The sequence below is a fragment of the Bufo bufo genome, chromosome 2 (assembly GCF_905171765.1).
Source record: "Bufo bufo chromosome 2, aBufBuf1.1, whole genome shotgun sequence".
Taxonomy (NCBI): Eukaryota; Metazoa; Chordata; class Amphibia; order Anura; family Bufonidae; genus Bufo; species Bufo bufo.
In genome coordinates this window covers 389894364-389919976 of record NC_053390.1, presented here as the reverse complement: position 1 = coordinate 389919976, position 25613 = coordinate 389894364, and the positions used below count along the sequence as shown (strand labels likewise).

The 25613-nt window shown below is 41.6% G+C and overlaps 1 protein-coding gene across 1 annotated transcript in view; it reads left to right on the top strand.

Annotated features, from left to right (window-relative positions):
- TMEM38B (transmembrane protein 38B) overlaps nucleotides 1-24262 on the top strand; it is a 60109-nt gene extending 35847 nt beyond the window's left edge. Inside the window, exons 3-6 of the mRNA XM_040417209.1 lie at nucleotides 2933-3117; nucleotides 8804-8891; nucleotides 11379-11496; nucleotides 23035-24262. Coding sequence (XP_040273143.1) covers nucleotides 2933-3117; nucleotides 8804-8891; nucleotides 11379-11496; nucleotides 23035-23271 — 628 coding nt within the window. The 3' untranslated portion in view covers nucleotides 23272-24262. The remainder of the gene's footprint in view (nucleotides 1-2932; nucleotides 3118-8803; nucleotides 8892-11378; nucleotides 11497-23034) is intronic.
- Nucleotides 24263-25613: the final 1351 nt, after the last annotated feature.

The window sequence follows — 25613 nt, the reverse complement described above, 5'->3', positions numbered from 1 at the left end:
CTCTTCTCGCTGTAGAAGAAAGAATCAAGATGGGCCTATAGCCTTTCTATCAGTTTGCACTACGTGTTTTCCAGAAGAGTAAAAATCCTCCTTTTAGCATTTTTGAGGAGTATTTTTAGCCGAGGAGAAGTAGGAAAATTGTGGTAATTCAAATAAATAATAAGTAGGCACACATAACATTAAGAGGTTTATGTCGGAAAAACATTACTAGTCTCCTCTATAGCTGTCTTCCATGCATAAATAAAGATATGACTAAATCCTACAGTCTTGTTTAGATTGTCCAATTGTCGGGCAGATTATTGGGAACGATTATTAGGGTTTCCTGCAGATCACATTATGCTCATTCATCGGGTCAAGTGATCTCAGGCACAGACACTTCAATCATCATTTCTGGGCAGCAGATGGTGCCATCTAAACAGCACTCTGCTGGCCAGGAACACTGCAGCTGTATGAGGATGAGCGAAAGCAGTAGCCATACTGTAAATGCAACGGTTCACCTACACTGACGAGCAGCAGAGTACCTAATGCCATACCCCCAAGCCCCTAGTTGCTTCACTAACCAGGGACAACCATTAGTTGGGGTATATTCAGATGGTACAGTCAAGTCACTGTTTTTACTGTGACTGCCATAAATATTTTACTGCAACTATTGAAATCTTTAAAAATTGTGTATTTTTTTTTTTTGATGGCAGTAACAATAAAGACTGCATCTTCACTGCACCTTCTGAATATGCCTGTCCCTGAGCAATGTGTGGAGACACCTGGCATCTTTTGTAACAAACAGGGGATCACTCAAGTTAATAAAGACCCTTGGTGCCACTGTTTAGGGTAAGGCTACTTTTACACTAGCGTTGTTAGAATCCGACCGGCAGTTCCGTTGCGGGAACTGCCTGCCGGATCCGGCAAACTGTATGCAAACGGATATCATTTTTATTTTTTCCAGATCCATTAGATGGATACGGTAATATACCGGATCTGTCTCATCCGATTTCACACGGAATAACGGATCCGGTATTTCAAGTTTTTCAAAGATCAAAAACTAAACTAGCTCCTCCTATATCGCAGCGCAGACCGGAAAACCAGATCTGGCAACGCGGCAATTTCCAGAACACTTTGTACCGGATCCGGCATTAATACATCTCTATGGAAATTAATGCCGTACAGGGGACGGAACGGAAGACATCCTGATGCATACTAAACGGATTGCTTTCCATTCAGAATGCATTAGGACAAAACTGTGTTTTTTTTTTTCCGGTATTGAGACCTTTTACCGGATTTCAATACCAGAAAAGAATAACGCTAGTGCGAAAGTACCCTTAGAGAAGATGATGAGGATACCAGAAAGGCAGCGGCACAACCAGGTAAGTCCAGATGAGTGATATTTTTAGGATATGTCTTTTTTTAAAGTTGCTTCTTACAGGTGACGCGTTTCAGAGCTGACCAGCCCCTTTTTGCAAACCACACAACAGGTTATTCACTAAATAAGAATAAATAAGCTGTTTTCTGGTTTGAAAAATGGGCCGGTCTGGCTCCAAAACACATCACCTGTAAGAAACAACTGTGATAAAGACATATTCTAAGAATATCACTCATCTGGACTCGCCTGGTTGTGCCGCCGCCTTCCCGGTATCATCATCATCTTCTCTGATCTTTTGAACCTTGCACGCTTGTGCATGGAGGGAGAAGCCTAGCTGCATCGGTATCTGCAGAAATTCTACAAGCTCCATTGGGTGTTGCGCTCCGAGTGTAACCCCTTCAGGTGAGAATCTCTAACTTAGGCTACTTTCACACCTGCGTTCAGGTGTCCGCTCGTGAGCTCCGTTTGAAGGGGCTCACGAGCGGTCCTGAACGCAGCCGTCCAGCCCTGATGCATTCTCAATGGAGGCGGATCCACTGAGAATGCCAGCGTTCAGCCTCCGCTCCGCTCAGTGAGCGGACACCTGAACGCTGCTTGCAGCGTTCGGGTATCCGCCTGGCCGTGCGGAGGCAAACGGATCCGTCCAGACTTACAATGTAAGTCAATGGGGACGGATCCGTTTGAAGATGACACAGTATGGCTCAGTTTTCAAACGGATCCGTCCCCCATTGACTTTCAATGTAAAGTCAAAACGGATCCGTTTGCATTAACATGAACAAAAAAAAAAAAAAAAATTTTTTTTTTTTTGTTCATGGTTATGCAAACGGATCCGTTCTGAACGGATGCAAGCGTTTGCATTATAGGTGCGGATCCGTCTGTGCAGATACCAGACGGATCCGCTCCTAACGCAAGTGTGAAAGTAGCCTTACAAACTCACCAGCTTGTCTGACGGTCCCAGTGCTGAAGCACTGCTGTCCTCCTTTCTTCTGCTGGTCGGGGTTAATAAGCCCCTGGGGTGCACTGCCTAGGGTTAATAAGCCCCTCGGTGAGGTCTGTGGTGATTAAAGTAAATTCTCATATGCAATATATTGGACTATGGTACAGTCCAATATAGTGTATCTGACTTTTCTGTATTTTATCACTTGGCTATAACTGCCTGCCGTGCATTCACCCCAGACCACTGGAAGTGATGAAGATGGCGCCAGCACCCCACATGCAAGCTTCCCCCTCCACCGCCATCTCAGAGGGGAGCAGCATGGACCTGTAGCGTGCCGAAATTTACCAATCAACAGTCTCCATATAAATACCAGTGCTCCTTACTTGCTGCCTACCAGTCTGAAGGTAGAGTTTATGGGTAATATACTGTCAACCTGACAGAACCCGTTCTAAATCAGTGGGGCTCATCTGTTGCATATGTGAACAGAGCCTTAGAGAGTAATGTCATTTGAGTCGAAGCAGGACTTACTAAGCCTGATCTGCTTTCCATTCCTATAGATTGGCAATTAAGCAACGTAGGTTTGGTTTATATTTTGGTTTTCATGTAGTTTTATTATGCATTTGTCCTGTATCTTTCAGGTATATGGTCTACTACTTCCCATTAGATCTGTTCTACAGATGCTTTTGTTTCCTACCTCTACGCGTTATTGCTGCAGCAATGAAGGAAGTCACCAGAACTTGGAAGATCGTGGCTGGAGTCACTCAAGCACATAGTCGCTTCAAAGATGCCTTGTTAGTCATGGTTGCCAATGGCTGGGCAAAAGGTGAGGACAGAATAAACTACATTTGATATGTTTTGTTCCGAACCAAACCAGAAAACTGTTACCATAGAGGTATTTAGGACTTGAACCTGTGCTGGGCAGCTGCTGTGAAATTGTCCTCAGGATACGAAGGTAATCACTTGCTTAGATTGAGTTTGTGTTTTTTTCTAATGAGAACTGGGTTGTCTAAAGAGCCACCTACTGTGCAAATATTGATCAATGAAAAATTATTTTTCAGATACTTTCTTTTATATTCTATTTATTTGCATCGAACAGCTGGACATATTAGCTTCATATCGGACTAAAGAAATCTATTTTTTTGTCGTAGCGCACAGCTCATAGCCTGGGAGTCCCAAGCTATGAGCTGTGCGCTACGACTGGCCAGCGCTGCAGCAAGGGACAACCCTAATACAAAAACTCCACCCAGTACAACAGAGGGAGCTGCAGACACCGGAGCCTATACCGGGCGAAAGGAGCGGCGCCCAGACATACTAGTAAGTGCAGGGGGACCCCTGGGCGCCGCTCTGCCCACTGATATAGTTAGTTTTTAGTTTTTAAACTAGTGAAAGGTCCTCTTTAACCTACGAGCGGCCTGAGGCAAAAATTGAAACGGCAATCCCCAGGTTTTTTTTCATCTGAATTAGCAGCATGGGGCGGAGAAAGCTAGGAGCTCATGAATATTGAGTACTCCTCAGCAGGCACTGGAGCGGTTCAGTAGAAGATTTTATCAAAGCGGCTGAGTCAATTAAAGAAAGTGACCAAGCACTTTGATAAGGGGGTCTGTCGCTAGTTTATGGAAATGGATCCCTATGAGTCCTGGAACATGGCTAAGGAAAATAGCCAAGCCAAATATCCATCCTTTGGAATAAATGGATGAGAGGCTCAACACCTAGATGGATAGATAACGGCGGGTGCACTGCTCACTGGGTCACCTACCCAGTAAAAAGAGATGAACTAGTATAAGGCAAGAAGCAGGCACAACCACCTTCTGGAGAATATAACAGCAATTTAATTCGATAATAAAATGGTAAAATATCATATCAGCAATACTAAAATATCATATCAGCAATACTAAAATATCATATCAGCAATTCAATAATAAAAAATCATATTGGCATATCAATAATAAAAACAACAATTGAATCCAATGGTAAAATGGGTGGAGGATCCAGTAATCAAAACCAACACCAATTCGATCCAATGATGAATAATAGCAGCAATGATGTAAACTTGGCAGCAATGGTATAAACTGGCAGCAATGAAAAGCGTATATATAATCAATATTCAGTCCATAATAGATGCTCTAGATGAAGGGACTGTGCGAATAAAAATGATATACACACATATGAAGGTCACATAAAAGGATGGTGTCTCTGATTTATATGTATATCAAAGGCCCATATTTCTTATCTTGAGTAGAAGGTCTCCTTATAGCAGTGCTTCTCAATTATTTTCTGTCATGCCCCCCCCCTAGGAAGAAGAAAACATTTCACGGCCCCCGCGCGACTGTAAATAGTATCATTTGTCTATAAAATTGTTATAAGTACACCTCTGCATAACACTGTATCCTTATTAACGTATAAGAGAATAAAAAAAGAAAGAAATGTGGATCGGACACACACTTATGGGGGGATCTGTGGATGACGGACACTTATGGGGGGATCTGTGGATGACTGACACTTATGGGGGGATCTGTGGATGACGGACACTTATGGTGGGATCTGTGGCTGGCACTGTTACAGGGGGATCTGTGGCTGGCACTGTTATATATGTGCCATCCACAGACCCCCCACCCCATAACAGTGCCATTCACAGTGCCCCCCCAGCACATAACAGTGCCATACACAGACCCCCACCCCTTAACTGTGCCATCCACAATGGAAGCGCTCATCTCCCTGCCGCATATTACACTGCGAGCTGTCGGCCGCCCGGCGCCCCTGTTGCTATGGCGCCCTGTGCGGCCACACAGCCCGCACACCCCAAAGGCCGGCCCTGAACGAGCCCCCCTTTACGGAGCCTGGCGCCCCCCCTGGGGGCGCGCCCCACTATTTGAGAAGCACTGCCTTATAGGAACAAATAGAGGAAGTCCCACTTTATAGGGTTGTGGAGATCACCGCCAATTATCTGATACAGCCCAGTGTATGGAGTCACATAATACTGTGTTCAACGTTTTGACACGTCTCAATGAGACTCTTACCGCTTGATGGCAACTGGAGTGTCCGTTGGTGGTATCGGCAAGTACTGCCTACTCATGTGTACAATCGTGCACAATCCAGGGAGCGGAGAGCCATTTACCAGGACGCTGACTTCACGTGTTCGGAGCGCTCCGCTGTAAAGCTTGGTGGGTGTGTCTGGTATCTCTGCAGGTCAGGTGTTGCTGGTGGAAAGGTCAGGTGATCAAGTCAGCTGGTTTGCTGTTATGGTCAGGTGATCTGTAGGTCCTGTGTGTCACAGGTCCTATATGTGATAAAAAGCTGTATTGAGAATTTCTTTTGTGCACACAATTCTTCTGTATTTGAAGTACCGGGCCGGTAAGTTGTATGTCGAAGCCGCAGTTATTCGCTAGACGATATCCATCCTTGTCACGTTCCAAGGCTTGTTAAAAAGTCGGACTTTGACTTATATGGAGCCATTTCCAGGATGTGGTGCTAGCGAGATAGTCTTTTTTTTTTTCCTGGGAGATACCTTTTTTGAATGTGTTTTATCATTATTATTATTATTTTTTTTTTTTCATGGAACATTGTCCATACACAACTGGTCAATTTAAGGTAAGGCAGCCTGCCTAATCTGCATTCAAAGCATCACACTCAGCCAGTCAGAATCCTACTCCATACTGATGTGGAGCAAGAACCCCTAATCAGCTGTCTGAGTGGATATTTGGCTATTTTACCTTGTCATGTACTAATGATTATTAAAAAGTCAGATTTTGACTCATAGGGAGGCATTTCCAGAAGGTGACGCTAGCAAGATTATCTATCCCTGGGAGATACCTATTTGTGTACTTTTTCGTGGAAAGAGTTGCAGCCCTGAAAAAATTAGTTAGGTAAGGCAAGCACAGTTCACCCAGCATTAGATTATTCAGATCCCACTATCTACTGTACAATGCATTCTGAAAGTCTTCAGATACCTTCACTTTTTTACATTGTATTATGTTGTGGTCTTGTGCTAAAATAAAAAATAGTTTTCCCCCATCATTCTGCCCTCAGTATGCCATAATGACAAAGTGAAAACAGAATTTTTTACAAAAAAATTACTAAAATTGTCCACCGATATCCACTGGACTCTTCCTAGAGCTGGCTGCACCACCAAGCTAAGTAATCAGGGAGGGCCTTGGTGAGAGACAAGAACTCAATGGTCACTGTAGCTGATCCTGTATGCAGATGGGAGAAACTTCCAGGTCAATCATCACAGCAGCACTCCACCAATCTGGGCTTTATGGCACAATGGCCAGAAAAAAGTCTCTTCTCAGTAAGACACATGAACGTCCGCCTCTAGTTTGTGAAAAAGCACCTAAAGGAGTTTCAGACCGTGAGAATAAAGATTTTCTGGTCTGAGGAAACAAAGATGAAACCTTTTTGGCTTCAATGCTAAGCATGATGTCTGGAGAAATCCAGGGACTGCTTATCACCTGCCTAATACTATACCTACAGTGAAGCATGGTTGTTGGACAGGGAGACTAGTCAGAGTTGAGGGAATGCTGAATGGAGCAAAGTACAGAGATATTCACTATGAAAACCTAATAGAGTAATTTGGACCTTAAAGAGGACCTTTCACCGATTATTACACTATGAACTAACTATACAGACATGTAGAGCGGCGCCCGGGGATCTCACTGCACTTACTATTATCCCCGGGCGCCGCTCCGTTCTCCTGCTATGCCCTCCGGTATCTCCGCTTACTAAGTTATAGTAGGCGGAGTCTGCCCTTGTTCTTCTGTAGCGCTGGCCAATCGCATTGCAGAGCTCACAGCCTGGGAGAAAATAACCTCCCAGGCTGTGAGCTCTGTGCTGTTATTGGCCAGCGCTACAGCAGAACAAGGGCAGACTCCGCCTACTATAACTTAGTAAGCGGAGATACCGGAGGGCATAGCAGGAGAACGGAGCGGCGCCCGGGGATAATAGTAAGTGCAGTGAGATCCCCGGGTCTTGCTCTACATGTCTGTATACTTAGTTCATAGGGTAATAATCGGTGAAAGGTCCTCTTTAAAACTGGGCCAGAGGTTCACCTTCCAACTGGATACTGACCCTAAGCACACAGCTAAGACAACACAGGAGTGGCTTAGGGACAACTCTGTGAATGTCCCTGAGTGGCCCAGCTAAAACCCTGTCTTGAACCCATTTGTATATCTCTGGAGAGACCTGAAAATGGCTGTCCATTGACGGTCCCTATCCAACATGACAGAGCTTGAGAGAATCTTCAGGGATGAATGACTGTAGGCTTTAATCGCTGCCAAAGGTTCTTCAACCTTTCAAAGTCCTGAGTAAGGCCCCTTTCACACGAGCGAGTATTCCACGCGGGTGCAATGCGTGATGCGAACGCGTTGCGTCCGTACGGAATCCGGACCCATACATTTCAATGGGGCTGTGTACATGTGCGTTGGTTTTCACGCATCACGTGTGCGTTGTGTGAAAATAGCAGCATGTTCTATATTCTGCAATTTTCACGCAACGCTGGCCCCATAGAAGTGAATAGGGCTGCGTGAAAATCTCACCCACAAGCAAGTGTGGATACGATGCGTTTTTCACTGATGGTTGCTAAGAGATGTTTGTAAACATTCCGTTTTTTTTTGTCACGCACGTGAAAAACGCATTAAATTGCATTTCACCTGCACAAAAGAAAAACTAAACAACTGAACGCGATCGCAGACAAAACAGAATGACTTTGGTTGAGAAATTGCGCATTTTTCACTGAATGCTTTTGCAACGCATCCGGACCTAATCCGCACACGCTCGTCTGCAAGGGGCCTAAAGAGTCTGAATGTCAGTGCAAGATTTTATTTTTTCCTTTTCAGTAAATTGGCAAAGATTTCAAACATTCTGTTTTTACTTTGTCATTATGGGGCATTGAGTGCAGATTAAAGAGGGAAAACTTGGATTTTCTGAAAAGATTTTCTGAATGCATTGTATATGAATGGAGATAAAAAAGAAATGCTTATGTTTGTACTGATTAATTTCTTATTGTATCTGTATAGTAGTTGGAGCACAGGTTTTCTGATACTGAGCTTGAAATAGTTTTCATAGACCTAAAAGTAAATATGAAGGCTGCAGGCAGATCATTTTAAGGCACTGAGGAACTTGCTGCATATTCTAATTATTTTTAATGTACAACAGTAAGCTCCTAAGCTCCCTCTAGTGGTGGTAGACCAACAGAATTTTTCCATCTAAAACTACAGTACAGTATGTCTATGCAGGAAATTTGGAGCTCTGTATCAGAGAAACAGAGCTCAGCCCTTATACAGAAGTTAACCAGAGTAGAATTTTGGCCCCGTGAACTACATAAAAGATGAGCATTCATTAAGTGTCTCATAAATGTGTTCTGAATTTTTATTTAGTTGTCTTTGAAGATGAAAAAAAAGGATATTCTGAAATTTATCCTAGTAGCTGAGACTTATTCCACCACTCATATGTTGAAATATTCATATTGCATGATGTGTATTTGGAGGTAGCTAACAGATCTGTTTTATTTCCAGCTGCTGGCGGTGGCCTGATCTCCAACTTTGAACAACTGGTGAGAGGTGTCTGGAAACCTGAAAGCAATGAGCTTCTAAAGATGTCATAGTATGTGACTGTTTGTTCTCTCCTGAAAATCTATCAACACTGTGCCTAAATGTGGTCAATTCAGAATAATAGGGTACTGTTACTTTAGTGTATGGAGACAACCATTTGGAGGGTGGTATGCATAAAGAGGTTGTCCAGTTTTTTTTATTTTATTTATTTTAATCTGATCACCCCTGAGCGTCCCCCTGTGGGAACTGTGGAGAAATCCACACACCTGGTTCTGGCCCCCAGGCTGTCTTTACTGGACTTGTGGTCTTCATCTGTCAACTTCCGGACCAACAGAGTCACTTGCACTGTTGCAGCCAATCACTGACCTCAGAGTTGATGTATCCCCAAGTGGCATGTGACCCAGAAATGATGGTGTTTGGGGGAATGTCACCACTGAGGCCAGTTACTGGCTGCAGTGTGAATTTGACCCAAACCAATGCGGAAGTTTAACAGATGGTGACCTGAAGTCCAGGGAAGACGGCCCTAGAAGTCAGAACCAAGCAGTAGGGACCAAGTGAGTATGGATTTCTCTACAGGCCTATATAATATTTTTTCTTTTTAAAAAAAAAAACTCTTTTAATGTTCTAAAAATGCCTTATATAATTATGGTAATATTGCCTCAAAAGTTTGTAAAAATTTTTAAAAATAAGTACCCATTAACCCCTTAACAAACGTTTGTTCCAAATGCTGAAGCTCTGTTTTTCAAATTTGACATGTGCCACTTTATCTGGTAATAATTCTTGAACGCTTTTACTGATCCAAGCGATTCTAAGATTGTTTTCTCATGACACATAGTACTTCATGTTAGTGGTGAATTTGAGTTGATATTTTTTACCTTTTTATGAAGAAAAATAAATAAATTTACAGAAAAATTAGCAATTTTAGAAATTTTAATTTCTCTGATTTTAAAACAAATAGTGATTCCTCGCAAAATGGTTATTAACATTTTGTATATATCTAATTTACGTTGCACCATTTAGTAAATACATTTATTTTTTATATTTTTCAGGATGTTAAAAGGCTTAGAATTTTGGAAGCAATTTTAGAAATGTTCAAAACCGTGTTTTTAAGGACCAATTCAGTTCTGAAATGACTTTAAGGGGCTTACATAATAGAAACCACCCAAAATGTACCCAATTTTAGAAACTACGCCCCTCAATTTGTTCAAAACTGATTTTACAAACTTTGTTAACCCTTTAGGTGTTCCATAGGAAGCAAAAATGTAGGTGAAATTTAAAGATTTCATTTTTTTGTGCAGATTTTCTGTTTTAATCAGTTCTTGTAACACAACAAGGGTTAACAGAAAAACAAACCTCCATATTTATTACCTGGACTCTGCAGTTTACAGAAACACCCCATATATGGTCGTAAATCTCTACATGTGTGCACAACAGGGCGCAGAAGGAAAGGAGCGCAATATAGTTTTTGGAGGGCAGATTTTGCTGGAATGGTTTTCAGGTGCTATGTCACATTTGAAGAGACCCTGAGGTACCCTTAGAAAGGAAACCCCAAAGGCTCCTTTCACACAAGCGAGTTTTCCGCACGGGTGTGATGCGTGAAGTGAACGCATAGCACCCGCACTGAATCCTGACCCAGTAATTTTTTTCACGTATCAGTTCTGCGTTGCGGGAGAATCGCAACATGTTTTCACTCATTCCTGGCCCCATAGAAGTGAATGGGGCTTCAGTGAAAAATGCATTTACATCCGGATGCAGTCCGGGTGCAATGCATTTTTCACTGATGGTTGCTAGGAGATGTTGTTTGTAAGCCTTCAGGATTTTTTTCATGCGCGAGAAAAACGCATCAAAAGGAATTGCACTTGCGCGGAAATAAAACTGAATAACTGAATGCAATCGCAGACAAAACTAACTGAACTTGCTTGCAAAATGGTGCAAAGTTTCACTGAACGCATCCGGAGCTAATCCGGTACGCTCGTGTGAAAGAAGCCAAAAAGTGACCCTATTTGGGAATCTACACCCCTCAAGGAATTGATCGAAGGTTGAAGTGAATGCTTTGACCCAACAAGAATTTAGAAGCACTTGGCTGTGAAAATGAAAAATTTAGTTTTTTCCCAATGGAATGTTGCTTTATCCCCGAATTTTTCATTTTCACAAGCAGTAACAAGAGAAATAGCACCCCTCAATTTGTTATGCATTTTTGTTATGCACAGCAGCGTTCAGAAGGGAAGAAGTGGCATTGGAATTTTCTAACATGGAACTTGCCCAAATTTTTTTTAGGTGCCAGAACTTTTTTTTTTTTGGCCAAAGTAGCTGGTGAAAATCTAATTTGAGGTTGTAATGGAATAAAACAGGGAAAACCCCAAAGCAGTATATATCCCCGAGCTTAGCATGTCCCCCTCTATCCTAGTCAGATAGCGGAGCCTACAACACCTGACTGAGGTCCTTTAGGCATACAGCCGCTTTGAACGCTATAAAATGTATACTTATTTGTGGTGTTTTAACTGACAAGTTTTTTCCTTCTTTTTCTTTTTGTTCACAGCCCTGTAAAAATTAGTTTATTGGGATCAATTTTGTTCACATTGCAACACAATGAGCTACTTCCCATTGAAAGACCCCACCTCATGTTCATCTATACCATGTTTCTTATTACCGCAAAGGTAAGATTTTTCTTTGAAATATAAATCTTCTCCGAACGCCAGAGTTTCTGAAAGCTTGAAACCTACTATACGCTACTGCAAGCCATTTTCTAAATATATTTACAATATGCTTGGAAAGCTGAACCCACTATTTTAATGCCAACAAAGTGAAACTTCCACCAGCACACCACTTTAGGAGTCTTGGTTTAATACTACAGTCTATGGGAAGCTGTGTTGAGTATATGGAACCTCCAGCAAAGCATAGCTTTCCTAGAAAACCGGTCACCAACAAATGCAGTGCAATCTGCAGGCAGCATCTTATAGAGCAGGAGGAGCTGAGCAGATTGATATATAGTAAAGATGAGCAAATCGATTTTAACAAATTGATTCTTCTCCTCGGCAAATGTTCTTCACCTGTGAGGGGCTGTCCCCACATGTGACGAACCTATTGATTGAGAGAGTCGGTCTTCTCGCCCAGCTCTGACAGTCGCACGTCTGCGCCACTGCTTCCTCTACTGGAGCAGCAACTGTTCATTCTCTGCTACCTGGAAGTGTAGCAGCGCATATGCCGTCGCTGCTCCAGTAGAGGAAGCAGAGCCTCTGTGCTTGCACCACTACTCATAGCAACGGCACAGGGCCGGGTGAGATGTCCAGTGTGCCAATCAATATAAGGCAAAATTATATATTTATTTATATGTTCTGTTCTGTAGGGTATGTATATATATATATATATATATATATATATATATATATATGTATGTATATTTTTTTCCTTGCACGTTATTGGGCAATCCATGAATCGAGGATTAAAAAAACAAACAAAACAAAGGTACCGTATGATGTACTTGGCAATGCACAGTGGGGCAGATTTATTCATCCCGTTTTACATTTAGACAGTGTAACCTAAATATCCCTTTACATGGGACGACAGCAGATTGTCGGGAAGGAAGCCTGCTGCTATTACATGCAGTGATCTCCTCCACATTAAAGGGAGTAGAGATCGCCAATGCTATCGCTCTTCCCCATGCTGACTAGTGGTTTGCTGGCAGCATATCGTGTTTACATAGCACAGTCTGCTGCCGGCAAACAATACATTTTGTGACCGCATGAATGATCTTTTACCCAATAACAAAGAAAGAGGAAAATCCAGCTCCATATCACAGCAGGAAAAAATTCTTTATTCACGGTTAAAATCTTTATGTACAGGACAATTTGTCAACGCGTTTCAGACCATATAACAATTGCGGACCTTCCTCATGACATGTAAAACCTTCAAATGGCTGCAACTTATAGGCTCCCCACTCAGCTGGCCGTGCAATCAATCGCACGCACCGCCCAGAAAGACATACAAGGCGCAATCAGTAATAGCGGTCACCAAATCGTGCAAGACTAACTGTCACAAAACAGTGAAAAAAACCCTAATAATGAGAAAAACACACATATAATCTCAATAAAATGCACATAAAAATAGCAAGTCTTAAAACCCTTTAGTATTGTAGTATAAGATCGTGCCTTTTGTTTAAGCCAATGGGTTGACGGGAGTCTAACTGAAACATCCAGAAAGCTTCCCTATTTAACAATTGTCTACGATGATCACCCCCTCTAACAGGTATCCTAACTCTCTGGATGCCCTGTGCCACTAAACTGGATGCATCTCCTCCATGGACTATCGCAAAATGTAGACTGACCGCAGACACATTGCAGCTTTTATAATGAGGAACGTCAGAGATGTGCTTACGGATTCTAGACTTGATCTCATTAGTGGTACACCCAACGAATTGTAGGTTGCAAGCCTCACATGTTATCAAATACACTGCAAATTTGGTATTACAGTTTAAAGAAGACTGAATGCTATACTCATTATTGTTTGCGGTGGATTTAAATGTTTGCTGACCTTAGTGTGTTCACATTTGTAACTGCCCTTCTTAGTAAGCCAAGTCTGTTTAGGAATATTTTTATCCTGAAACAAGCTAGGGCTTACTGTTTCCTAGGGTAGGTGCTCTCCGTGCTGCACATGTTATTCCATTGGAAATTATGTCCATCCACTGTCTGTCACAGGCCAGTAAGGGTAAATACTTTTTAATAATTTTACAAATATCTGAAAACTCCTCACTGTACGGTGTCACAAAGGGGATCACCGCTTGTCCGTGATGGGAAGAATAGGTATGATAACCTGAAGATTTTACTGGGGGAAAGACGAAAGATTTTCTATCCATAGCTAGCACTGAGTTTTTTTGAACTGGATACATGCTTATGTGAATAGGATCCACACAGGAGTCCATTAGTTATACTGGTGGCTTCATGAGTAAACGACTTTGCTACCGATTCACAGGGTGGCTGTCCAGATATGGTCGGCTTGTAAGCACCTACATAAAATCGGGTCAGACCTACTGGAGACACCAGTTTGGGATAATCCCATGTTTCCTGATCTGATGGTACTGCGGGACGGTGCATTCTGGAAGGAGCATGGGGTTGTCACACTGGGGAACTTGTATAATAATAATGTCTTTAACGATTTTGAGTCCTTGAGTGACAGACATGAGTTGCCCAGGAATACATTGTTTAGGTTTCTGCAGCTAAGACATGCCATGCAAACGCATTATTGTGATACCCCAGTCCTATTGTCCACATTTCCGATGATTGGAGTCATACGTTCTCGAGGACCACATGGCTTTATATCAGCACTTTACACCCATCTCCTGTGTGTCAAACTAAGAGGTAACCCGATGCAAGCACTGTCGAAATGGAGGGCAATGATTCCGGATTTGTCTAATGAAGATGATGAGGAAATTCTTGAATTCCCCCACACTAGTATCGCCAGCCATAAACAATAAGTTTATACAATTATGCATAATACATCAAAGTTATATGTCTCAACGGAGGCTACACAGGATGGGCAGGCTTGCCCACTCCAGGTGCCATAGATGTGCATCAGAAAATGCTGATTTCTGGCATCTTTATATGGGCATGCCCTTTTATAAATTAAGTTTTGGGAGGAGGTGGTGACTACTCACAGATTTATTGGGATGTACAGTACCTTTTCATCCTAAGATTTGCCTCTTTGGAATATTGGACGAGATTCTATACTCCCACTATACAAGGATATTCTTGAGAGAAACCCTATTTTTGGCACGAAAGGCGATAGCCATTAGATGGATGGGAGACAGAGCACCCACTCTAGCACAATGGAAGCTATTGGTCAATACCGTAATCCCATATGAAAATATTGTGTTCAAAAATAGGGGCTGTATGCCTAAATTTCAAAAGGTGTGGGGGATATGGTGTTCATCAACACAAACGCTTTATTCATCTCGTAGATTGACAGAGGCACTGCAAGCGGAACAGGCTAGACACTTGTAATGTTTGACAGGATAGAGGAGATGGGAATTTGTAGACCTAGGTATGCCACCTTAGTACCTTTATTAGCAATATGAGCCTTCCCTCTAGAGATGGGATTGAACTTACCGACACGGCACAGGTGTTGAATGTTTTATTTATTTGAGTCATGTATATGTTACTTGCACAACTCACTTTCATTATGCTGATGTATAATATATGGAAGTACTTGAACATGAGTGTCATTATAATTGGCTTTATGTGTTCAATAAAGCGAATTGAAAAAAAAATGACGCTAAGTCTGAACAGTTGCGTCGAGCCCTGATTAAGGGTGCATTCACACAACCGTAAGTGTGTTGCAGTCCGCAAATTGCGGATCCGCAAAACACTGACACCGGCCGTGTGCGTTCCGCACATTTGCGGACCGCACATGGCCAGCGCTATATAGAGAATGCCTAAGCTTGTCCTGTTGCGGACAAGAATAGGACATGCTCCATCTTTTTTTGCAGGGCCACGGAACGGAACAACAGATGCGGATCGCACACGGTGTGCTGTCCGCATCTTTTGCGGCCCCATTAAAATGAATGGGTCTGCACCCATTCTGCAAATTTGCGGAACGGATGCGGATCCATTTATACGGTCGTGTGACTGCACCCTAACTCTCCCTTTGGAATGTTATGTATTGTATGAGGCTGGTGGCAAGAAGATGCATGTAAGATGGTATTGCCAGCTAACTCCTTTCTGAAAGTAGCTGTCAGAACCCAGGAAGTGGCAACATCCCACCTCGGGCACAAATCAAGAAAAAAGACCTCATGGACATCATGCTGTAAGCTAAATGAAATAGAATCCAGACATGACTTTAACCCCTTAAAGGGAATCTGTCACCTATTTTGAGCCTATAATACTGTTAACATAGCAATGTGCAATAAAGTACCTTCATTCCTGCATGTGTCTTCTTTCTTTTATTCAACTTTTCATTCAGATGAAAAAGCGATTTTTCTGATATGCAAAATAAGTCTCAAGGTGCCCAGAGGGGCGTTATTACTCTCCTCTAGTGCCTTTCTTCCAAGCCCAGCACGCCTCCAAGAAATAAATGTACTCCTACATCCTTGCCGAACGGCGCCGCCCCCTCCACTACGTCATTTAATTTATTCACTGCACCGTCCTTGCTTCCTCCTCTTGGCCTCCGAAATCCCGTGCAGGCGCAGTATCGCTAAGTGCCTGTACGATACTCCTGCTCCTGAGAGCAACAGCCTCAATAGTGTCACTGGGCATGCGCCGATTTTGCAAATCTGACCAATGTCACTTTAAGTGGTGATAACTTTAAAACGCTTTGACTTATCCAGGCCATTCTGAGAGAGTTTTTTTTCGTCACATATTGTACTTCATGACACTGGTAAAATAGAGTAAAAAAAAAAACACACACTTATTTATAAAAAAAAATACAAAATTTCCCAAAATTTTGAAAAATTTGCAAATTTCAAAGTTTCAATTTCTCTACTTCTATAATACATAGTAATACCTACAAAAATAGTTATTACTTTACATTCCCCATATGTTAGGATCATTTTGGGAATGATATTAAATTTTTTGGGGACATTTTTCAGGCTTAGAAGTTTAGAAGTAAATATTGAAATTTCTCAGAAATCTTGAAAAACCAACTTTTTAAGGACCAGTTCAGGTCTGAAGTCACTTCGTGAGGCTTACATAATAGAGACCACCCAAAAATTACCCCATTCTAGAAACTACACCCCTCAAGGTATTCAAAACTGATTTTACAAACGTCGTTAACCCTTTAGGTGTTCCACAAGAATGAATGAATGAAAAATAGAGATACAATTTCAAAATTTCACTTTTTTGGCATTTTCCATTTTAATATTTTTTTTCCAGTTACAAAGCAAGGGTTAACAGCCAAACAAAACTCAATATTTATGGCCCTGTTTCTGTAGTTTACAGAAACACCCCATATGTGGTCGTAAACTGCGCCCTGCCGTGTGCCCGTACAGCAGAAGGAAAGGAATGCCATACGGTTTTTGGAAGGCAGATTTTGCTGGACAGTTTTTTTGACACCATGTCCCATTTGAAGCCCCCCTGATGCACCCCCAGAGTAGAAACTCCCAAAAAGTGACCCCATTTTAGAAACTATGGGATAGGGTGGAAGTTTTGTTGGTACTAGTTTAGGGTACATATGATTTTTGGTTGCTCTATATTACACTTTTTGTGAGGCAAGGTAACAAGAAATGGCTGTTTTGGCACAGTTTTTTTTTTTTTTTATGGTGTTCACCTGAGGGGTTAGGTCATGTGATATTTTTATAGAGCCGGTCGATACGGATGCAGCGATACCTAATATGTATACTTTTTTAAATTTACTTAAGTGTTACACAATAACAGCTTTTTTAAATAAAAAAAAATTATGTTTTAGTGTCTCCATATTCTGAGCCATATTTTTTTTTATTTTTTGGGTGATTGTCTTAGGTAGGGGCTCATTTTTTGCGAGATGAGGTGACTGTTAGATTGGTACTATTTTGGTAGGCATACGCCTTTTTGATTGCTTACTGTTGTACTTTTTGTGATGTAAGGTGACAAAAAAATGGTTTATTTAGCACAGTTTTAATTGTTTTCGGGGTTCATCTAAAGGGGTTAGGTAATGTGATATGTTTATAGAGCCGGTCGATACGGACGCAGCGATACCTAATATGTCTACTTTTGTTTCTTTTTTTTCCCCTATTTTTTCCCTATTTTTTTTTTTTTTACTTTATTTGGGGAAAATGACGTTTTTGTTTATTTTTTATTGAAACTTTTAATTTTTGGGGGGGAAACTTTATTTTTTCAACTTTATTTTATTTTTTGTCCCACTTTGGGACTTCAACTTTTGGGGGTCTAATCCCTTTTACAATGCATTCCAATACTTCTGTATTGGAATGCATTGGCTGTATGAGTAATACTGTGTGTATTACTCATACAGCTTCCTGCCTGTGAGATCTAGGGGGCTGGATCTCACAGGCACGTCACAGGAAGGCATCGCGCTGCCTTCCATGCCATCGGGTCCCCCCTACAGCCGCATGGGGACCCGATGGCACCGCAGCTCGCCGCCGCCGCATAAGGTAAAAGCAGCAAACCGCAGGTCTGAATTGACCAGCGGTTTGCAGCGATTGTCGACACGGGGGGTCACGGGACCCCCCCTCGCATTTAGCCAAGGTGCCTGCTCAATGATTTGAGCAGGCATCGGGTTCCGATCACTGCCCGCCGAGCGGCGGTGATCGGAAATACACAGGGCGTACAGGTATGTCCTGTGTCCTTAAGTACCAGGACATCAGGGCGTACCTGTACGCCCTGTGTCCTTAAGGGGTTAAATAGTTGGAGAACAGTGGTATGGTCGCCACATCACCATACCATAGAAACAGCAGGTCATCGATGTAGCGACCATACCGCTGTAGTTGATCACAAAAAGAGTGGGTGTCAATGAGGAGAAAGTTCGACAAACCAGACACCTGCACACAATCCCCATAAATTCCTGCAATTCATCCGAGTAATCACTATATCTGTTTACGAACCACTGTAACGTCTGTAATGCCAAATCATGGGGAATATTGGTGTACAATGCCACCACGTCCGCAGTAACCCATGTATAATTGTTTCTCCAATTAAAGGCAGAAAAGGCCTGTAAAACAGACCTAGTATCCTTAAAGCCAGGGATAACTGGAATTAATGGTTGGAGGAGTGTCTGGATTCTATTTCATTTAGCTTACAGCATGATGTCCATGAGGTCTTTTTTCTTGATTTGTGCCTGAGGTGGGATGTTGCCACTTCCTGGGTTCTGACAGCTACTTTCAGAAAGGAGTTAGCCGGCAATACCATCTTACATGCATCTTCTTGCCACCAGCCTCATACAATACATAACATTCCAAAGAGAGAGTTAATCAGGGCTCGCCGCAACCGGACAAGCTTAGGCATTCTCTATATAGTGCTGGCCATGTGCGGTCCGCAAATTGCGGAACGCACACGCCCGGTATCAGTGTTTTGCGGACTGCAAGTCACTTACGGTTGTGTGAATGCACCCTTAATCAGGGCTCAACGCAACTGTTCAGACTTGGCGTCGTTTACTCATGAAGCCACCAGTATAACTAATAGACTCCTGTGTGGATCCTATTCACATAAGCATGTATCCAGTTCAAAAAAACTCAGTGCTAGCTATGGATAGAAAATCTTTCGTCTTTCCCCCAGTAAAATCTTCAGGTTATCATACCTATTCTTCCCATCACGGACAAGCGGTGATCCCCTTTGTGACACCGTACAGTGAGGAGTTTTCAGATATTTGTAAAATTATTAAAAAGTATTTACCCTTACTGGCCTGTGACAGACAGTGGATGGACATAATTTCCAATGGAATAACATGTGCAGCACGGAGAGCACCTACCCTAGGAAACAGTAAGCCCTAGCTTGTTTCAGGATAAAAATATTCCTAAACAGACTTGGCTTACTAAGAAGGGCAGTTACAAATGTGAACACACTAAGGTCAGCAAACATTTAAATCCACCGCAAACAATAATGAGTATAGCATTCAGTCTTCTTTAAACTGTAATACCAAATTTGCGGTGTATTTGATAACATGTGAGGCTTGCAACCTACAATTCGTTGGGTGTACCACTAATGAGATCAAGTCTAGAATCCGTAAGCACATCTCTGACGTTCCTCATTATAAAAGCTGCAATGTGTCTGCGGTCAGTCTACATTTTGCGATAGTCCATGGAGGAGATGCATCCAGTTTAGTGGCACAGGGCATCCAGAGAGTTAGGATACCTGTTAGAGGGGGTGATCATCGTAGACAATTGTTAAATAGGGAAGCTTTCTGGATGTTTCAGTTAGACTCCCGTCAACCCATTGGCTTAAACAAAAGGCACGATCTTATACTACAATACTAAAGGGTTTTAAGACTTGCTATTTTCATGTGCATTTTATTGAGATTATATGTGTGTTTTTCTCATTATAATTTTTAGTCTTGCACGATTTGTAACTTTTCAGATAATTGCACGGCCAGCTGAGTGGGGAGCCTATAAGTTGCAGTCATTTGAATGTTTTACATGTCATGAGGAAGGTCCGCAATTGTTATATGGTCTGAAATGCGCTGACAAATTGTCCTGTACATGAAGATTTTAACCGTGAATAAATAATTTTTTCCTGCTGTGATATGGAGCTGGATTTTCCTCTTTCTTTGTTATAAGATTACCGCTTCCAGGTGCGGTATCTTGGCTCATCCAGCAGAGGAGCAGGTGAGAGCTGCCGTTTGCACTTATACTTGATCTTTTACTCAATGAATGAGAGTTTTGCTTGTTCATCTGGTAATTGGCGGTATATTTACACCTCCAGATAATCGCTAATGAGAGTTCCTATGAACGCTTGTTAGCGATAATCTTTGGGAATATCGGCCTGTGTAAAGGGCCTTTTAGACTAGGCAGCTAAAGATGTGCCAATTTATCAAAGTGGCTGATGCTGGATGATAAATTTGGTGCACCTTGCTAGAAACTAGACACTGCTCTACCTTGATACCACCTATTGTCTGTCGAAATTTTGGCATACTTTGGTGACGATTTGCGAAACCTGTAGATGGCATAAACTCAGACAGCCTGTTAAGACCTGCACCTGATTTATCACAGTGGCTCAGGGTGGATAACAAATGTAGAGCAAGGATAGACACTTTTCTCTGACTGTATACTAGCTGTTGGTTGGCATACTTTGAGACAAAATGACACAAAATGTCACATCTTATCCCACTCTCTTTTCACAATGCCCCACTCCCTTTTGCGCAAGACGGTAAAAATTGTAGTAACCCTGCTTGTGCCAAATCACACCACTCTTTAGATGGATTGAGGCGCAGACACATTAGTAAATCCGGGCCATTGTCAGATTTTGAGCCACGCTCTCTCCTTATAATCCACTCCTCATATTGAATGAGGCACAAACAGTGTCTAAAACACAAGTGTGGTGTAAGACAAGTACACCAGGTATTTGGCGCTTATTGAGCTCGAATTCTCCCCCACTATATCCGTTTTGCCAGGAGTCTTCCTTTTAATGGAAACATACAACAAGTTAATATAACCGAATGTAGAGGAATATTTTATAAAATGTTAATTGAACCTGATAAATTCCCATCTTGTGAAGTTCTTAAACATCTAAACTTTTGGACTTACTTTGTTTGCTACTATTCATTTTATAATAATGATTGAACTTTTGTGTCGGTCACCAACTGTGGCAGAGGGATTAGTCAAGTTGCATGAAGCAGAACAAACCTAAGAGGTAAAATGTAATGTATTATGTTGAGTCTAACTAGCGGCATTATCTTGGAAATACTTAAATAATTTATGTAATGAAAATGTTAAGTAAATCTATAATAAATGATTACATTTGCTCAAGAATGGAACAGCTTGGTGTCACTTTTTGTGTCGCCTCTTAGATTGACATATTCGAAGGGTGAATGTTTTATTATACTTTAGGCATATATATTTTTTTCCTTTTGGGGCACTGATGTGGTTTTCAAGTGTGCCAAAACAGAACCATTTTCCCCTATTTTATGTTTTATATACTGTAGGGGTAAATGGGAAAAAATTGGGCAACAGTATACAGAATTCCCTTTATTTAATGCACAGTACTGTGAGTAATTTTATCAGAAAAATCCCCGCCATCTCCTGTGTAACATCTGGCAGATCCATAGAGCTCCAGCAGGCTTTTCTCTGCAGGAACAGCCTGCTGAAGCTAATAACACTTGGGAAAAAAGCCTCAGTGTGGACCTGCCATCACCATATGCAGTGATATGGACTGTAGCCACACACCACAAACACAGTATTGTTCTGTAATGTCAATCAGACTATAAAATCTGCATAGACAGACCAATTAACTAGCACAGGGCACAATAGTGTTTTAGCAAAATGAAATAAAGTTATGGTTTATTAGGTAGGACAATGGTCACTCATGTCTTTCACAGAGGAAAGTCCCTGGTGGTGGTGGTTAGTTCAGGCAGGACCTGGAAGTTTTTATTTTATTACTTTTAGTTTAATTTTTTTATTCATTTATTCATTTTAATTTTTACCTTAGGGCTGGAGACAAGCTGTGTTATCCTAGCATTCATCTATATGCTGATCAGAGATCGTGGTGATCAATTACCTGCTGGCCATTAGATTACTATTATCAGTGATATGCAGAGAGATGAAGGCTGGGAGGTCACAGATCATGTCCTGCGCTACTGGAGGATGTACCTAATTTCTGTCCTAAATTAGTCCTCTACGATGACTAGGAGCTGCCGTAGATTTCTGGCTTCATTTGCACCAGAAAACTGGCAAAATGGATTTAAATATGTCTCAGCTGTCGGTCACACCCCTTTCCCACCCTCACCACGCCCCCTTTTGGAAAAGTGGCAAGGGTGGCGTAAAAAGAGGCACTTTTGTTTTGTTTTTTTGTTGTTTTTTTAAAGTCGCATTTAAGATGTCACAAACACACAGCTTGCGACTTTTTTTGCCAGTTTTCTGGCTCAAGCGAGATGATAAATCTATATCTTTCAGAGAGTAATCTTTATATCTAGTAACAGATGAATTTCCATTTTAAACCATTGAACAGAAAAAGTATACTTCATGTAAAACAATATATAGGGTGATGTAATAGTCTGGAGACACCCTTTTAACTGGTGTAATTTGTAGAAAATGTACTTCCAGTTTGTCAAAGCATTAATTGGGAGGAAAGCTGCATTTTTTGGTGAAGGAAACCTTTTTGCTCACCATTTTAAAATCTGCCATATTGAATTCAGCTCAGGTTTTTTTCCAGTGGGAAGGGGGTCATGTGATATATCAGTCTTGGCTGACATTTACTGAGAAACACAATGGAAGTGACAGATTTGATCTATCTTTACCTGTTTATGAGTTAAGTGAGGTCCAAGTTTCCTAAACTGCTTTACATGACCTGTTCTTTGTGTCCACCATTCTGCCAGATGCAGTCTTGGTTAACACCCTGTTACTCCCAGGTGATACTTCTTCACAGCACTGTAGGATTCGCCATTTCAGGTGAACCATAATGCACAATAGGGTTCCACCACCAAATAATACAGCCTTTTACCCACTGGAAGTCAGTTTTCTACTAATTACACCTGTCACAAGAGTGTGTCCACTGTTTTGCCTCACCCTGCATAGTGTCTGAAGTCGGAATGTCCTACATGATCTGCTATGTATTGTTTTCCAGGTAGGAATGATGCTGACACGGTCCTCTGCCTCTCCATTCCAACCAGCAGAAGAGGTAATAGGCCGCTTGCTGTTTGGATTGCAACAAGACCCTAAAGTAACTAAAGAAAAAGTTACCACAAAGGATAAAGAGGAACCGAAGGTCAAACGGAGTCCTTCCAAAGAACAAGCAGATGGAGCAAGCAGTTCAGAACCCAGTGAATCTACAAGGAAGAGAAATGTTAAAAAGAGTGAATGAATCTATGACAGATCGAGTTTAACACTAACTTACTGTCATAGCTATTACATAAATGATGATCTATCCTTGAAGTAGCCAATGTGATAAAGGCAATGCAGGTTATAAATCTTAAATACAGTATTTTTCTGATGATACTTGAACAGTTAGCAGCAAGTTCACCTTTAGTTTAAAATGGGAGAGATTTGCAATGTTTGGTATATAGTCCCTGGTATTGGTGCACACCACCTTTTAGGGGTCATGTTAATAAGGGGTCAATCCTCTGGTGCATTCTCTCACTGGACAGCTACCTCAAACTGATATAAGTCACTACTGAATCTAATTTCTTAAGGATGCACTTCCAGAAGAAGTTTTTTCGTTCTCGCCCATTTGTAATTCTGGCAGTATACATAATTGATCATTTTATTTTGGCCTCTGTTACTTGCAGCGTGAACCCATCTCCAGATCCCACAACTGTGTTGACAGGAATTCCGTTTTTTTTATTCCTTCCTGTGAGAGCCTCAACGTTGGTCTCATATGAATGAATGGGGAAACTGACCTCTGGTCCACATAGCAGAAAGTGAAGGATCCAGCAAATTTTATCAGAGACCACGTGATGTAACAGGGGCTGGAGTAACATCAATTAATCTCAAAGTCGTTTTGTTTTTTTTTGGAAACAATGTATGCCAGTACATTTACAAACGGAGGCAACATTTTTTTTCTGGGAGTATTTCTTTATTAATATACTGTACCAACTCTGACCTTGACCTAGGTAAAGATGTCAAATATTGGGTCTCATACATGAAGAATAAGGGTCAGAGTGGAGGTTGTTTTGTGAGCAAAGGAAAAAGATTTGTTGGCGACTTGTTTCCTTATATACGTTCTACAGGGACAGTTAAAGGGAAGCTGCCAGGAGTTTTGTGCTGCTAGGTTCTAATAGCTCCAGCACATGCAATTGAGTCCCGATATTCATGAGCTTCTGGCTTTCTCAGAATCCTGCCACTGATTAATTCAGTTCGCATTTTGCGGAATGGAATTGTGGACCCATTCATTTCTATGGGGCAGCACAATGTGCTGCCCGGATACGGAATTGCGGACCCGCACTTCCGGGTCCGTAATACCGCTCCCGAAAAAAATAGAACATGTCCTATTCTTGTCCGCAATTGCGGACAAGAATAGGCATATTCTATTAGTGCTGGTTATGTGCAAAATGCAGAACGCACATTACCGTGTCCGTGTTTTGCGGATCCGCAAAACACTTTACGGACATGTGAATGGACCCTTATTCAGTGTGGCAGTAGCTGAGAAAGCCAGCAGCTCATGAATATCAGGACTCGTTGGCATGTGTTTGAACTGTTCAATACAAAATGGCAACTAAAGAAAGTGACCCAGCATTTTGCTAAGGGGATTTGTCACTAGTTAATGTTGTCCTTAGTTAGGAAACCATAAAGCTAGTGACTAATTCCTTTAAGTAGCTCTAAATATGAAGAGAGTGGCGAGCAACAGCACAGATCTTTGCTTCCTGAAGCCATGTGAATAAGACTTGAGTAGGACCTATCAAGTCTGTTCCTATTTGTCACTTTAGATTAATTAGCTTTGAGAATAGTGGGGTAGTTTTAAATGTATTTGCACCCAGTTTTACTGCGGAGTAAAAGCACAAAGCAGACCTAGAAAGAATCACCTGTATATGCATGTTTACATGCAGCAGATTTGTTGTAGACATGACTGCAACTGTAAATCTATTCCATTCACCTGAAAGGGGTTGTTTTTGTGGCATGCACACGGATTTCTACAAACCCAATTTAGATGAATCACAAAGCCACAGAAATTTTGGCTAAAAAAATCTGCCATGTGTGAATACACCCATACTATTGTCCAAGGCGAAACTACCACTTGGTTCATTACTTCAAATCTTTGCTGTGGTGTGGGATTTATTTTTCTAGTTCGTTTAGCATCTGGTCAGATTCACAAGCAATAATTTTACTTTGTAATTAAAGTAAACGTGGAATATAGTGAATACTTGTTTCTTAAAGGGGTTGCCCGAAATTTTGATATGGATGGTCTGTCTCGGGATAGGCCATCAATATTAGATTGGTGGAGGTCTGACACCCCAGACCTACCCTGATCAGAACTTGCCAGCACTGTCTATTGTGTAGTGGACACAGCTGTATAGTTGCAGCACAGACTTTCGGAGGTATAAGGTAACAGCTGATCGGTGGGAGTGATGAGTGTCTGGCCTCGCTAATTTGATATTGATGGCCTATCCTGAGGTCATCAACATCAGACTCCTGGACAACCCCTTTATATGTCTTTCCTCAAAATAATTTATAAAAATAGATAATTTTATGAATATTTATCTGTGATGT